This window comes from Alosa pseudoharengus, unplaced genomic scaffold, assembly GCF_046254945.1.
Source record: "Alosa pseudoharengus isolate Yale_2024_CS ecotype anadromous, Long Island Sound unplaced genomic scaffold, YU_APseudo_1.1 YU_APseudo_1.1_scf_19, whole genome shotgun sequence".
Lineage (NCBI taxonomy): Eukaryota > Metazoa > Chordata > Actinopteri > Clupeiformes > Clupeidae > Alosa > Alosa pseudoharengus.
In genome coordinates this window covers 13,163,619-13,179,926 of record NW_027468657.1, presented here as the reverse complement: position 1 = coordinate 13,179,926, position 16,308 = coordinate 13,163,619, and the positions used below count along the sequence as shown (strand labels likewise).

Below are 16,308 nucleotides of genomic sequence, written 5' to 3'. Positions count from 1 at the left end.
TTTGCACTCCAAAGGTAAATATTTGAAGGCCAAACTAACATCAGGCTTTCTGTGATTTCTCCCCAGGTCTACTCAAGAATCAGCAGCAGCAACCAACAACACGATAAATCTAAATCTGGAGATTGCAACATGAAACTTGGCGATGTCATGGGTGTGGGCAGAAAGGAGGATGAGAAGAGGCGTTATGCCGATGTTAAGGTGGGCGGTGGCCTTCAGCTTGCTAACAACATGCAGCAGCAGTTGCCCCTATGCACAGCCCTGTGTGACTTTGACGTGACAGACCTGGACCCACGGGACTTCAAAGATTGCTTGACCTTCCTCAAGGTAAGTGTTGTTTGGTGTCAGCAGTAGAAGCTGGTTGCCAGGCAATCCAATACATTGACAGTCCAGATGCATTTATTATATCCACTTACTAAAGGTGTGGTTGAATTTATTTGACCTTTCTGTCAGGAAACTACCATGATTTTAGAGGTTGTTGAAATTAATTACCCAATTCACCAGCAACGTTTTATTTACCCCAGCAGTTGACCTTAGCGTGATGATAATCAGCCTTCGATTGTGGTCATTTAATTGCACAAAACGAATTTTCATAACAAAATGCTAACGGAATAAACTGTTTTATTGACATGGCATTTTGACTCTCTTTGTCATGACAGTGACACAGAAACGTTTCATTCTGAAGGCACTGACATGTTGTTTGGCAAAATGTTTGCTTTTGAGACATAAACTATGCATTTTGAGCAAGTTACTTGCTTGTGTAAGTAAAGCACTGTGTGCTGTTTGTACACTTATTGTTGTGCAAATGTTAATGATAAAAAAAAAAGTAATTGGATTTTGACCTACACTAATCCAGCATGTTTACCACATTGAATACTTTGTTTTGATTTATTTGATCACACAATTACTAAAGCCATGTTGTGAGCCGATTGAGAATATTTCATTATTGGGTTCATTGGTCTAGCCATGCTTATAGCATTTTTGAATAGTGCTAAACATGCATTATCTATGGAATTCAGCTTGGCTCATGAAATATAAAAATAGTTTTCTGCATAGCAACAAATCCTTTATGCATTAGGTCTTTTGGGTTGTCTGTCCACACAAATTATTTCTAATTAGACTGGTTTAAGCTCTTTGTGACCAAAATCTTTGACCTTGAAGAACTACAGCTGGTCTTAGCCTGAGGGTATCAAAAAACGCTTCATAATACATTGATATCTGAACAACCTTTACCAAGGAATAATATGGTTCAGCATTTTACTAACAACATAACCTCAGTTTGAAGGATTTATTGACATTTTCTAGATTATTTTCTCCAAGCACATTACTTAAATAAATTTCCCCCCACTCTGACTTGTCAATGTGTCTGTCTTATTTGTTTGTGTTTGTTTCCTCTTTTAGGGAGATGTCATTACGGTCATTCAACGAGTGGATGACAACTGGGTCGAAGGGCACTTAGAGGATAAAGTTGGGATATTTCCTCTGCAGTTCACAGAGGTTTGAGTTTTGCTTTTCAGTTAGATTTCCTCTCTACTACCTAAGTGTCTCCCTGTGTCTCTCTCTCTTTCTTTCTTTCTTTCTTTCTTTCTTTCTTTCTTTCTTTCTCACACAGAACGAGGCCGAGGTCATTTATGAGCAAGCCTGTTGGTATTCTGCAGCAGTAGCATGCTATGTTGTGTTATGTGACAGAGCCTGATTTCATTGTGAATTCCACTGTTTGTTTGTTGTTTGTTTGTTTGTTGTTGTTCTTGTGCTTGTTGACGCTCAGGCATGGCGCCTCTGTGGTGAATTCCACTGTTTGTTTGTGTGTTTGTTTGTTTGTTTGTTTGTTGTTCTTGTGCTTGTTGACGCTCAGGCATGGCGCCTCTGGTGAATTTCACACGGCACTGATGAGGAAGAAGATGCAAACCTTTCGCCTCTCGTCATGTCGCCGCGGTCGTCATTCTTAACACTCACTTAGGCAGCGCGCCGCCACAGGAAAAGCTGCCTGTTTGCGAAATTAGACACAGATGACTGACATCTGCACCCTTGCCTGCCACTGTGGCGCAGAGTAAAGCTGTGTGCACGTGCACGAGGCCACTGTAGTGCAGAGTAAGGGTGTGCACGACTTTAGTGCAGAGTAAGGGTGTGCACGACTGTAGTGCAGAGTAAGGGTGTGCACGACTGTAGTGCAGAGTAAGGGTGTGCACGAGGCCACTGTAGTGCAGAGAAAGGGTGTGCACGACTGTAGTGCAGAGTAAGGGTGTGCACGACTGTAGTGCAGAGTAAGGGTGTGCACGACTGTAGTGCAGAGTAAGGGTGTGCACGAGGCCACTGTAGTGCAGAGTAAGGGCTGTGTGCACGGAGCCACGTGCGCGCCAGGAGAGAACTGTTCTGATTCTCGTTCCGCTTCTGGATTCCTATCTGGTGTTTGTCAGATAAAAGAGTGCTTCTTGTTCTCAGAACACTCTCTCTCTCTCTCTCTCTCTCTCTCTCTCTCTGACTTTTCTCACATAAATGGTGCATTGACAAGGGTCTGATCTCCATTGCTGATGGGACCCTGGCATGTATGTGGTCATATGTGGGGTTATGCAGTGGTGTGGATGGGTGGGTGGGTTAGTTTTTTAAGGTGTTTTTGATCCATACAATGGTTCAATAAAAGGGGTTTTAAATGTCTCTTTCTGATTTTCTCTTTCTCTCTCTCTATCTTTCTCTCTGACTCTCTCTCTCTCTCTGACTCTCTCTTTCTCTCTCTCTCTCTCTCTCTCTGACTCAAAGTCTCTATCCATATCTCTTTCATCCTCATCCTTCTCAGAGTCTTTTTTCTCTTCTCTCTTGAGTGCTTTCTCACTATCTGTCTTTATTTCATCCATCTCTGTCTTTTTTTGCCTCTCTCTTTTTTCCGCTTCCTCCCCCTCTCTCACTCCCTTGTTTTTCTCTTTCTCTCCATCTCTCTCTCTCTCTCTCTCTCTCTCTCTCTCTCTCTCTTTTCTCTCTGTACAGGCTTCATCGAGCCTGCCATCTCAATACTGGGCAGCCAGGCGTAAAGGCACAGTAATGCTGTCTTTGCTTTAGTGCCACAACAGCCTCGCATCACTGTAGGGGGAGAGAGAGAGAGAGAGAGCATCAATCCCTGCCTGCCTGCCTGCCTGCCTGCCTGCCCGACTGCTTTCTCTCTCCCAGGCACCACCAGTGCGTTGCTCTGTCTGTGAGCTGCGTAGCAACCAGCTGGGCTCGCCGCTTATTTAGCAGCGAACAGAGACAGCTAAAGGGGTAAGGGTGTGTGGCACAGACATACATTCAGACAGACAGACAGATGATTGGTGCCAGGGAGAGAAGGGTAGGGGGTGGGGAGACTTTGGGCTCCATCAGGTAGCAGATAATGGCCTCAGGAGAGGTGTGACGAGCATGTGTGTGTGTGTGTGTGTGTGTGCCTGCTGCCGACCGCGTTGTGACCGCTAGGTGTGCTTTATATGACTCCTTAAAATATCTCTTTTCATCTTCCTGTTCTTTTTTTTCTCTTGGCTTTTTGCTATGCAGCTCAACTCCGTGGCGAGCCGGCTCCTGGAGAGACGGAGGGAGCAGGGATACTCGTCGGCGGACTCGTGGGCTCAGATTGGGCGGAGGAAAAGCGGTGGCGGTGACGGGCACGGGCACGAACGTGGAGCGACAACCAGCGCGTCCGTCCAACGCCAAGCCTCGCTGTTGGCTCAGCGCGGAGCATCTGCTGCTAGGCCCTCCCGTGCCACCCTCCTCAACAGCCTGAACCGGCCCTCAGCGGGCACCGGCACTGCCGCCTACGCCCAGCAGCCGTTGGCCCCTAAAACGGGCCCTACCCCCGCCGCGGCCGCCACCCTCGTCTCGGCACCTGCCAAGCTGCACAGGGCGGTCCACGGGTCCAAACACCGCCGCTCCAGCAGCCTTCACAGAGGCCAGCGTCAGGTAAGATGGCTGTTCTGGAAGGGGTGTGTCTCCAGATACTGCCTCTGAAAGTGAATGTTCGCTTTGGTGTACGTGTGTGTGTGTGTGTGTATGTATGTGTCTGTGTGTGTGTGAATTCATGCATGTGTGTGTGTGTTTGTAGTAGCTGGCAAAAGGTGTATAAGTAGGTGTTTATAAACAGCTGCTCAGTAACTTCCGGCAGGTTGTTTTGCTGAATCGTTTGTCGCGTTGCCCTCGCAGTTAGCGCCCACGATGTCCATTAGCTCGGCTGCCTCTGACTCGTGCCTCCTGGGAGGAATGAAAGGGTCTGATGCTTATTTGCATTATGTCAAAAGACAAAGCGTCTCGGCAGAGGAGTCGATGACTCACAGGCAAAACCTGTTGGGCTGTTTGCTGAAACACCAGAGTGGGAAGCACGCTCTGTTGCTCTCTCACAGCAACACAGAGGAGGGACTCCGAAGTCTTTTTTTTGAGGGGGGTGGGAGGGACTGGTGCTCGTGATGTACGTGGCTGGCCACTATTAGGGTGATTTAATAGTGCCTCAGAAGAATGCAGGAATTGGGGATGGGGTGCTGGACATAATAGGGGACTTAAAGGGGATCAGAATCGGAAAGCGGACACAAACAGGACAGGACAGTGCAGTGTCCTCGTTATCTAGCCAGGTAGGAGAGGTGCATTGTTTTTTTTTCAGGGGGGACATGGGGCTCGTGAAAGAGTGTGAGACAAATGTCTGGGATAGCTTACGTGCAGTGTTTGTGTCTGACCAGAGGATGTGTGTTGGATTATTAACATGGTAAAAGCACGCTGAATGTTGCTGTTTTGGAGATATCTGTTGCAACACAGAGCCTCTCCATCTTAACAACATTCAGGACACATACTGTAGTCAGAAGCAAAGGTGTGTCTGTGACTAACCAATGGTCATCACATTTTAATGCCTCTGCTGTTAGTTGTAGTGTTATGTGTCTGTTTGGGATAAATGCTGGTTTTCTCTTTCATATCTGCCCCTTTTAATGGTGCGTAGATGTACTTGTTGGAGAGCCCTGTTGCACAGCACATAGTGAGTCATAGTGGGGAGTTACATAACACACTCTCTCTTATCTTGTTGAAAGGCTCATTCTTCTTGGCTGAGCACTGACTTTCTCCCTCTCTCCCTGGCTTTGCCTCTCGCTTTGCCTTTTCTTCGCCCCTCTTCCCTTTTGCCTCTCTCTCTCTCTCTTTTCTTCCCCCTCTCCCTCTTCCCTTTTGCCTCTCTCTCTCTCTCTTTTCTTCCCCCTCTCCCTCTTCCCTTTTGCCTCTCTCTCTCTCTTTTCTTCCCCCTCTCCCTCTTCCCTTTTGCCTCTCTCTCTCTCTCTCTCTCTCTCTTTTCTTCCCCCTCTCCCTCTTCCCTTTTGCCTCTCTCTCTCTCTTTTCTTCCCCCTCTCCCTCTTTCCTTTTGCCTCTCTCTCTCTCTCTTTTCTTCCCCCTCTCCCTCTTCCCTTTTGCCTCTCTCTCTCTCTCTCTCTTTTCTTCCCCCTCTCCCTCTTCCCTTTTGCCTCTCTCTCTCTCTCTTTTCTTCCCCCTCTCCCTCTTCCCTTTTGCCTCTCTCTCTCTCTCTCTCTCTTTTCTTCCCCCTCTCCCTCTTCCCTTTTGCCTCTCTCTCTCTCTTTTCTTCCCCCTCTCCCTCTTTCCTTTTGCCTCTCTCTCTCTCTCTCTCTCTCTCTTTTCTTCCCCCTCTGTTGCACATCAGCTAGCTGTTCCATTAATAGAAGGCAAAGAGCTTCTTGTGTTTCTTCACTTAAGAAAAGAGATTTCTTACTCTCTCTCCCTACCCCCTCCCTCTCTCTCTCTCTCTCTCTCTGAGTCTGACTTCCCTGGAAGGCAATTAGCATGTCAGCTACAGAGGTTTAAGTTCTGCAAGTATCCTATTATCCATCTATTTATTCTATCTATCTATCTATCTATCTATCTAGATCTAGATCTATCATTCTGCATATCAGGCTTTGAAATCAGATTATTGCCCGCACTGGTGATGTTTTTGACCATTCTGATGCCCTATAGGTGAGATCAACCAAACCACAAAACGAGGCCTGTCAAACTATTTAAAAAAACTTTGGTGTGATTAATAATGTGTCATTACCAAAGAATTCGTTTCATACACAGTTTATAACTAGATGTACCGCAGAGCGGTACAAAATATGACCGCCGCCCAGTCCAGCACATTTTTTCCACAAAAATAAATCACGCTGAAAGGCCTATATGATTTTAACTGTCTCACTAAATTGCATTAGCCACACTCAATTCTCACTGGTATCTGCTAGACAACAAGTACCAAAACATAATTAGTTCATACATTCCACATGTAAAATTCATTTTATACAACCCCACCCCCATCTTGCCTGTTCATAATTCTGCGAAATTCTTGAATTGTGTGCATGTGTGCGTGTACACGTTTATGTTTATGTGTGTGGGTGTGTGTGTGTGTGCTTGTGTGTTTGCCTGCGTATGTGTGTTTGTGCATGTGCATGCATGCATACATATGTCTACTGTGTGAGTATGTGTCATACGTATGATTACTGTGAATGTATGTGTGTGCATGTGTATCTGTTTATGCACATGTGTGCACATGAAATGGGTTAACATGACCCCTGGAGGCAAACATACGGAAAAAATTGGTCATCCTAGGCCCTACGGTTCTCAAGATATTCACAGAAAACTGTGTCTGCCCTACCCTCCTTTCGGGGGGTCCAGTACAGCGGGGGGGCTACAGATCAAAACGAAAAACGATGGTTCCATGCTATCCGTGTGGAGTTACATGCCCACCAAGTTTCGTGTACCCCGGTCTTTCAGTGTCCCGGGAATCCTTGTTGGTGTACGGTCACTAAATGTACACATAAATTATTTTATTGTAAGGCCCCCCATGAACGAAAGTTCACAAAACTTGGCATGCATTCGGAGGGTGTCATAATGATCCTACACTTTCAATTTTGTGCAGTTTTGACCATGTCAGCCAGAGATATTGTGATGAAAACACCTAATTTTTTGCTTTTTAATTTTTAACTAGGTGGCGCTATACATCAAATAAATGGTAATGGGATGGGTTGACATGGCCCCTTGAGATCAACATACAAAAAAAGGTGGACCTCCTAGGCCCTACAGTTCTCGAGATATTCACAGAAAACTGTCTCCGGCCACCTACAGGCCAGTTGGTGTATAGTAACATAAATTAATTTATTGTGTGGCCCCCCATGAACGGAATTCCACGAAACTTGGCGTGCATTCAGAGGGTGTCATAATGATCCTACACTTCCAATTTCGTGCAGTTTTGACTATGTTAGGTCACAGATACCTGCGATTACAACACCTCATTTTTACTTTTTTGTGTTCAACTAGGTGGCGCTATACATGAAATGAGTGGTTATGGAATGGGTTGACATGGCCCCTTGAGATCAACATACAAAAAAAAAATGGTCCTCCTAAACCTTACGGTTCTCGAGATATTCACAGAAAACTGTGTCTGCCCTACCCTCCTTTCAGGGGGTGCAGTCCAGGGGGGGGGGGGGGCTACAGATCAAAACGAAAAATGATGGTTCCATGCTATCCATATGGGGTTACATGCCCACCAAGTTTCGTCTACCCCGGTCTTTCAGTGTCCCGGGAATCATTGACGGAAAATCATTGACGCTTCGCTGCGCGGCGGTCATAATAATTCATAAAGTATAACAACATATTTTAAAACTTTTAAAACAATTCTACACAAAACTAGCCAACAGATTTACAGTAGGTAGTTTTGCAGTTAGCTTGAAAGCCCTAATTCATTTGAGTAAAGAATTACAGTACCCCAGGCCTATATGTTAAGTGGCAGTTGCTAGGTGCACAATAGTCCATGCAATGAAAAAGAAGACACCGAGGGACGAAAAGACACAAACACATTCAGATGGAATACAAGAGTGCTACCAATGGATGCCGCAGCTCTTATAGGTTCAAATGGAACTATGGTCTTCCCCCTTGCTGTAAAGCTCAGCTTTCTGCAGCCTCTGAAAAACAATTTCGAAATCGCATTCACCCCACAAATACTTCTGTGAATGTTTAACACGTTTATTTTGACAGCACCCCCAAATGCATAAACGTTTGAGGGGTGCCCAAATGAGTCTCCCCTGCAGGTGGCGCCCTAGGACACCACCTAGGTTTCCTGTGCCAAGAAACGCACCTGGGCCTCCTCCCCTTGGTAGGGAAGAAGAGAATGTTGTAATCATGTCCGTCCATCCCTCTGTGTGTGTGTGTGTGTGGGTGTGTTTGTGTGTGTGTGTGTGTGTGTGTGTGTGTGTGTGTGTGTGTGTGTGTGTGTGTGTGTGTGTGTGTGTGTGTGTGTGTGTGTGTGTGTCTCCTCGAGCAACGACAACAGGAGAATAACACTCTCCTGGAGCAGTGACAATGGCAGAGTTCAGTGAGAAGGCTAACTTGATGGTGTTAATGTGAGTGCACTACATGTGGGGATAGCACTGTTAGGCCCCAGCTTTCCATTTGACATCTTTTGACTGTGAAGTGATCTCCGTAAGACAGGGAGGCCAATTTAAAGTTTTCTTCAAGTTCCTGTTACGTAAAACCCCTCACAGCACGTCACCCTACACTTAAGATATCTTCTGACACATCTTCTGCATCTTGCATACAGTATAAAGCAATTACACAGTTGAAGAAACAAATATTATCCCCACACTGCCACACACACCTTCAAATGTGCACACATACACACCCGGACACACACACACACACCACACGCATGCGCAAGCACACGCACCACACACACACACACACACACACACACACACACACACACGCACATGCACACACACACACACCACACGCACAAACACACATTCAGACAACACTGGCCTCTTATCTTCAAGATAAGAAGTGCGTCTTTAGTTATTTACTTCAGGTTGAGAGCGTTTTTAAACAGGGCGCTCTGTGATGACACACACTGAAATAACGGGGTCATGCTGAGCAGCACAGGCCTCATTGGGACTCCACTCCCCGGCCTCCTCCTTCAGCCACGGAACACCGCTGACCTGAGTCCAGAGATGCCCTGAACTGGGACAGAGAAAGATGCCGACCTCAGTGTCGTTCAGTGCGGACACTACTGTACATTGAGTTGCCTTGTGTACAAAAGAAAATGAAATAGAATAAAATAATAGAAATAAAACTTCCATGCCTTGCCTTGCCTTACGGTGCGTTTGTTTCGACTGCCGGCCCGTGGGGTAATGGGCATCTGGTATTAGTGGCGGTTTGCGTGGCATATCAGGTGTTGGCGGCTCACAGATTGCTTCTCAGCCTTGAATGAAACACCTCTGGCATTAGCAAGGCTCCCCCATTACCAGTGGCGTGACTTCCCTTGATAAGTTTAGCACTTGCCACGGTGTAATTATCAGTCACAACCGGTGATAAGATTTGAGGCGCACACAGAGAGAAAGAGAGAGACAGAGAGAGAGAGAAAGAGAGAGAGAGAGAAAGAGAAAGGGATAAGGAGAGAGAGAGCGAAGGAGAAGAAAGAGCCCTTGTGACTCAAGCAGGACTTTATAGCGGTGTAATTATACAGTACATCATTATCCCACATCGTCTTCACAGTTTGGAACCACACCTCAGGGCTGATCACACAGTGTGTGGGGTGTGTGTAGGGTGTGTGTGTGTGTGGGGGGGGGATGGGCTTGTTTGGTGTGGGAGCCTGCCAAAAATGCTTAACTCTGGGTAACATAAGGGAGGAAGAGGGATAGAGTGAGAAACGAGAGAGAGATGAGAGGGGAGGGGGTGAGATGGGGATGAATAAGACAAAGAAAGAGAGGGATAAAAACAGAGAGGACGAAGAGAGAGAGGGAGTCAGGAATAAAGGGGATGATTGAGAGAGGGACAGAGCAAATGGGTAGTGGAATGTCTGGAAAAATGTGCCTTATCAGAAAGGGTGACTATTAAACTGAACTAATAAAGCAAACTAATCGGAAATGCTAAATAAAGGACTTATTCACCTAATGACCAGTATTTGCACTCTGTATAAAACTGTAATTGTTTTATGTGTTATGTATATAATCTAGATTCAGTAGTGTGTCTGTAAATGTGCCTCCCCATGTTTCTTAGCCCTGGAATGCCTAATGGACACATAGGGACAGAGTGAACAAACAGCATCTAAGGTGCTCATGTTAACCACATGAATTCCAATACAAATGTTCAAAGTTTTTGCCTGAAATTGCACTGTGCCTATTTATGCGCCTGCTTCAGAGGGCATTGTTCCCACCTCTTTTGGGGCCTACCATCAAATGTTTGACCTCTATAGAAAGCTGAGAACCTGTAGTTTTCGTATGAAACAGTCAAAATAACTGTGTGATGTACTGACACGGAGTTACAGAGGCTAGAATATAGTTTTTTCTTTCTGCCGGATTACAAGCATCTGAACTGACCACATTTCAGCCCTCTAGGTCACTTAATATCACTTAGAAACTCAACTGAGCCCTAGCACCAGGTCTTGTGAAGCTGTGTGCAAAAGAAGATCAATATAGAATGAAAATATGAGTGCTTTAGACCATTATTTGCCAAGGTATGGTCATGCGTTTTGTAAAATGCCTATGGAAACTCCCCATAGGACTTTTGGTTATCCAAAATGCATACTGACAATCAAATGCTTACTGCACATGAACCCCTATGTGTAGAAGCATAATCCTGGTCTCAAATGAAAGCTAACACTTTGAGGTTTCTTGTGGACTATTTAGATTGTATGTCAGGTGTTATAGTATATAGACTGACTACACAAAATATGAAATAATTACAAAAAAGTCTCTATTTTTGCATTTACTTTGTTGGTTCAATGAGTGTATAAGATAGACTATACATCTGTACAACTAATATTGGATAATACAATTTCTATGGATTCTTGAGAATATTTCAGTACCCAATATGTTGCATCTTTGTGCTGCAGCTACACTGCAGCCAGAGGTCAAAGGCGGAGGAGGGGGAGGGGGGCATTTTGGATCCAATTTAATTGAGACATAATAAGATTCATCTGAGAATGTAAAGCACTATACAGATTGTACATAAAGAGTTGTCATTTTTGGATTCCCAAGAGTCAAAGCTTTCAAATGGTGTATAACATTACTATGCTACATAGCAATATGGTGCATACAATTGATTTAGAATGTTGGGGGGAGGTGTAAGAGTAAGACGTGTTCATTTTAAAGAGATGTACTAATCATAAATAACAATCACATGACACATGTAATAATCTACAATACTCTTAGCCTTGCTCTGCCTGACTGTTCAGATTCCACAGGCTTCTACACCCTAGCAAAGCAAGCAAAAAAAAAAAACTGTACTCGAAGGCATGATCCATACCTCACCCAGTTAGAAAATCATCTTGCTCTTTTTTTGGTGAGAGGTGGGTTGGGGCTCAGTGTGTGTATTAATGCTCCTGTCCTCCGTTTGGCCTGTGGAGTTGGGGGCTCTGTGTGTGTGTGTGTGTGTGTGTGTGTGTGTGTGTAATGCTTTTCTGCTTCATCTCAGACTGACAGGAAGATGAACACTCCCTCGACCGTCACCATGGCGCTGATGGACCCGCAGGACCACACATCCCTGTCAGACAAGCAGTCACCCACTCAGCAGCTCTCCATCAGCGTGTAAGTGTGTGTGTGCGTGTGCGTGTGCGTGTGCGCGTGTGTGTGTGCACATGCGCGCGTGTGTGTGTGTGTCTCTCTCTCCTCCTCTCTGTGTACTGTGTGTGTGTGTGTGTCTCTCTCTCTCCCTCCCCTGTGCACTTTGTGTGTGTGTGTGTGTGTGTGTGTGTGTGTGTGTGTGTGTGTGTGTGTGTGTCTCTCTCTCTCTCTCTCTCTCCCTCCCCTGTGCACTGTGTGTGTGTGTGTGTGCACATGTTCATCTTATTCTGTGTGTGCATGTCTGTGCTGTTCTATTTGTGTGACATTTCATCTATTTGTGTGTGTGTGTGATCATTCTCTGGTGTGTGCTTGTGTGCAGTTGTGTGGGTACTCTTCCCTGTGTGGGCTGTGCATGTTGCATGCAATAAGGAGAGCTTTCCACCTGTTACTGTGTGTGTGTGTGTGTGTGTGTGTGTGTGTGTGTGTGTGTGTGTGTGAACAGAACAGTGTTCTCTCTAGCGGTGTGTGAGCGCGGTCAAGCATCCTCGTGTGGGCTGATTAAGTCGAGATAGGATTTTATGTCCGACTGAGGTGCTTTTTGGTGGTACGTGCAATTGTGAACGTATGCATTTCTCTCTCTCTCTCTCTCTCTCTCTCTCTCTCTCTCTCTCTCTCTCTTCCTGTGTGTGTGTTTGCGAATCTATGCGTGTTATTATTCTTGGAGGGCACTCTCAAAGTGAAGTGGCTGAAATGCAGGGCACAATGTGTTTCGTAAGCTTTATGTAACTGAATCATTTCAGTTGAAACAAAGATGACAAAAAACAAAACAAAGCAAAAATACAGTCTCATGGAAGGCCTCATCAGCGTGTGTGTGTGTGTGTGTGTGTGCTTCTGTGTGTGTGTGTGTGTATCTGTGTGTGTGTATCTCTGTGCTTCTGTGTGTGTGTGTGTGTGTGTGTGTGTATCTCTGTGTGCTTCTGTGTGTGTGTGTGAGTGTGTGTGTATCTGTGTGTGTGTGTGTGTGTGTGTGTGTGTATATCTGTGTGCTTCTGTGTGTGTGTGTGTGTGTGTGTGTGTGTGTGTGTGTGTGTGTATCTGTGTGCTTCTGTGTGTGTGTGTGTATGTGTGTGTGTATCTGTGTGCTTCTGTGTGTGTGTGTGTGTATATCTGTGTGCTTCTGTGTGTGTGTGTGTGTGTGTGTGTATCTGTGTGCTTCTGTGTGTGTGTGTGTGTGTATATCTGTGTGCTTCTGTGTGTGTGTGTGTGTGTGTGTGTATATCTGTGTGCTTCTGTGTGTGTGTGTGTGTGTGTGTATATCTGTGTGCTTCTGTGTGTGTGTGTGTGTGTGTGTGTGTATATATCTGTGTGCTTCTGTGTGTGTGTGTGTGTGTGTGTATCTGTGTGCTTCTGTCTGTGTGTGTGTGTGTGTGTGTGTGTGGGACCATCGTTGCCTGCTCGTGTGGCACGGGATGTTAGTGAGTGCAGTCGCACCTGATAAGCTTTTTTTCGCCATATGACGGTCCGGCCGCGTCTGTTTCTCTCCTGTCCGCCACAGGTGCGCCGCGCTGTACTCCTACAAGCCACAGCGCTTCGAGGAGCTGGAGCTGTGCAAAGGCGAGATGGTGGGCGTCTACGGCAAGTTCAAGGAAGGCTGGCTGCAGGGGCTCTCGCTGCGGACGGGCAAAGTGGGCATTCTGCCCAGCAACTACGTCACCCCCGTCCTCAGGTCAGTGACTCGAGTGCCAGCGAGTTTGCTGAGTGAGTCATTAGCGCCTGATGCTTCACTTTAGTCTCCTGGGTGACCCCTGTGTCAGAGGAACAGAGTTGATGGACAGGCCTCCCTCCAGGTATGAGCACGAGTACAACAACATTTCTGAAGCCAAACAAAAATGATGAGGGAACCTAGAAATGCGGTTTAATAATTAACCACTGTGCCATCTGGAGACTTCTAGAATGTGATAATGAATGCAATGTTTTTCCTGGCAGAGAGATGGTGTTTGTAGACCTTGGTTGTGAGATTCTGTGGGGACAGGTCGACAGTTTCGGATTGTTTATGCCTTTAGAACTTCTGCGAGGTTTGTGGAGTCCAAGTCCACCCCCTCGTCAGTCAGCACGGGGGCGGGAAAAAGGCACGGCGCCCAGAAGCCTCTGAGTGTGGTCCTGGATCAGGTCAACAACGCCAACGGAATGATGTCGGCAGCCGCTGGACAGGGGCATACGGTCGCCCTGGCAACCCAGCCGGTGATGTCATCTCACGGAGTGTCGAGAAGCGCGCACTCAGGGGCCAAGCACAGCTGGGAGATTGTGAGGCGTGCCTTTCATTCCACACACAAAGGTGGGGACAGCTAATCTAACTCTCTGACGCACGGTCATAAGGTGATATTACTAGCCAAGCCAAGCTCTGACCTCACTGTTTAGCAATTTCACCTCTTCACCTTTTGTTTGATTGCATAGCTCATGGAAAGTGACAAATCTTTTGTTTTGAAGGGTACACGTTTAAGATCTTACATAGGGCTTAACCAAAAAAAAAAAACCTTTAAAACCTAAACTAAAACCAAACCAAAATATTGTTGATAAATAATGGGTAAATAGATATAAATGAATGACTCACTTTTGGAAATGTTATTTATAGAACCATGCCTATGAATTATGATCTGTCTGTCAACTTCAAGTTGATATGTGAATTCTGTTACATTCTCACCCCTTAATCTTCCAGACTAACAATTGGCAAATAAAGTGAAGAAAAGTGAAGAAAAAATCTTTCTCTCCCTCTGGAGGAAGCAATGAAGGCCTCAACTCTTTTCTGTTGTTCAGGTTCAGTTCGGCGAGGAAACCATCAATCCCACCTGACTCCAAGCCTCCAGCCTCCGTCTACGGACCTGGGCCAGATTTACAGCTATGGCCGCTCACCTGTGCTGCCCAGGAAGAGGAACGGCCTCTTCTCCAACCCCATGCGGCCGCAGCAGTGCTGGACCACTGACACACTACCGCCCTCTGGTGGAGGCTACCAGACAGTGTACAGGGACGCTTTCCACAAAGAGGCCTCATCAGGGCCCCTCCACTCCATCTTGGTGAAGCCAGACTCAAACAAGTACAACACAGACAAGGTAGAGGTCACTAACTTTAAACAATGTAAATCAGAGTAGCTTAATACAGTGAAATTATATTTTATTTTTTAGAACTGTAAACACACTAAAAGAAAAAAAATGTTTTAGATTATAATTGTTGTCTAAAACATAGCCACATGTTGTCTGATATGGTAATTATGATTATAAGTTGTAATCATAATTAAACTGCAGTATGATGTAATCATGCACAATATCATGTAATCATATCGTAATCATGTATGATTATGATGCATTACCATATTTTGCTATTGTCCTCAGCCTGTGAAAACGGTGCGGTTCCTGACAGAGGAGACACCTCAGCTGGGGTCATGGACGAGCCCCCTGAGCTCTGGGAGGCAGCCGTACTCTGGGTCCCAGTCCAGCCCCCCTATCATGGAGCTGTGGAACCCTTCAGCCATTCTGGGTCGAGATGGGAACAGCTCTGTGCTCAAAGACATCAAGACCAGCTCGCTGAAAAAGAGCTTCGGCCTGGACCACGCCTACGGAGACGGCTCTCCATTCAGTTTGAAGTCATCTGTTGGCCTTAACAGTCCAAGCAGGTATGTATGTCCTATGTGCACATTCTTATACATATTCTTAAACATGTTCTATAATGTACAAGAAATTAGTGAGACATCTAGGGTGTCATTATTGCTTGTCAATCTGTTTAGCCAGTTCATGATTCAACTGATAAAATAAGAGATTATTAATTGCTTCTTTTTTTGTGATAACCAACCTTTTTTACCTTCAGACACAGAGTAGTTATTGGCTATTCTGCCAGGACTGATGCTGAGATTAACCTATCAGAAGGGGAGACGGTTCTGGTCCAGAGGCCTCGTCTGGACGGACAGATTCTGGTGACGCAGGAAACCACGGGCAGAACAGGCCTCTTCCAGGGCACAGTTTTGGGATGCCTTGAAAAATTTATGTGACATTGTCCATACTAAATATATACTGCATTTTCCCTCGAGGAAACAAATGTACTGCCAAATGTCTAGCTTATGAGCATATGTTCATATCAATGCACTTCTGATGCATTACTGTTTTGACGACCTGTTCTAAGGTACCACAAAAGCAATATGACTCCTGGACCTGGCACTATCCTTGGGGTTTATTTTCCTAAGCGTGTAACACCTACTGACATGCCTGTGCCTTCAAGGTGGCTTTGCTAATGAGATTAATGTAAATGGATATGTTGACAGAAACAGAGACCAGAGAGGTAAAACACCACTGCAAAACAGAAGTGAATTTATTTATTGTTAAATATAAACAAATACATTCATGTGGTCTTTAAAACCAGGTAGTGTTTTCTTCACCTGTTTTTTTTTTTGCATAGACACAGAGGTGGTCCTCTCCCACAGTGCGTCCATCTGTTTTAGGCTGCACAGTCTCAGTGAGTGTTGTGCTCACCCCTTGTGAGTGGTGAAAATGTGCTTTTGTTTTCCAGCCAACCAAACCTGTGCACTTGTAATGATTGCAAAACGATGTAATAAAACATGGGTTTAACCTTTTAGACTTCGCCTTTGTGCTCATTGTCATTTGATCTAGGCCTAGTTGTGTATTCCCTGGCGTTTCTTGATGTAGGCCATCTAGCTATCCTCCATCAACAAGGTTCTGGAATGCTACACATCTCCTCTACATTACATGTATTAGGCTTTATTTTTCCGTTTACA

The 16,308-nt window shown here is 45.5% G+C and overlaps 1 protein-coding gene across 2 annotated transcripts in view; it reads left to right on the top strand.

The window, feature by feature from the left end:
- sh3rf2 (SH3 domain containing ring finger 2) overlaps positions 1–16,153 on the top strand; it is a 19,103-nt gene extending 2,950 nt beyond the window's left edge. For both annotated transcript variants that reach the window (XM_076291724.1, XM_076291725.1), the window contains exons 2-10: positions 67–324; positions 1,399–1,494; positions 3,517–3,918; positions 11,440–11,552; positions 13,084–13,254; positions 13,592–13,863; positions 14,343–14,635; positions 14,915–15,195; positions 15,387–16,153. In XM_076291724.1, the coding sequence (XP_076147839.1) occupies positions 67–324; positions 1,399–1,494; positions 3,517–3,918; positions 11,440–11,552; positions 13,084–13,254; positions 13,592–13,863; positions 14,343–14,635; positions 14,915–15,195; positions 15,387–15,567 (2,067 nt within the window). In that variant the 3' untranslated portion in view covers positions 15,568–16,153. The remainder of the gene's footprint in view (positions 1–66; positions 325–1,398; positions 1,495–3,516; positions 3,919–11,439; positions 11,553–13,083; positions 13,255–13,591; positions 13,864–14,342; positions 14,636–14,914; positions 15,196–15,386) is intronic.
- Positions 16,154–16,308: the final 155 nt, after the last annotated feature.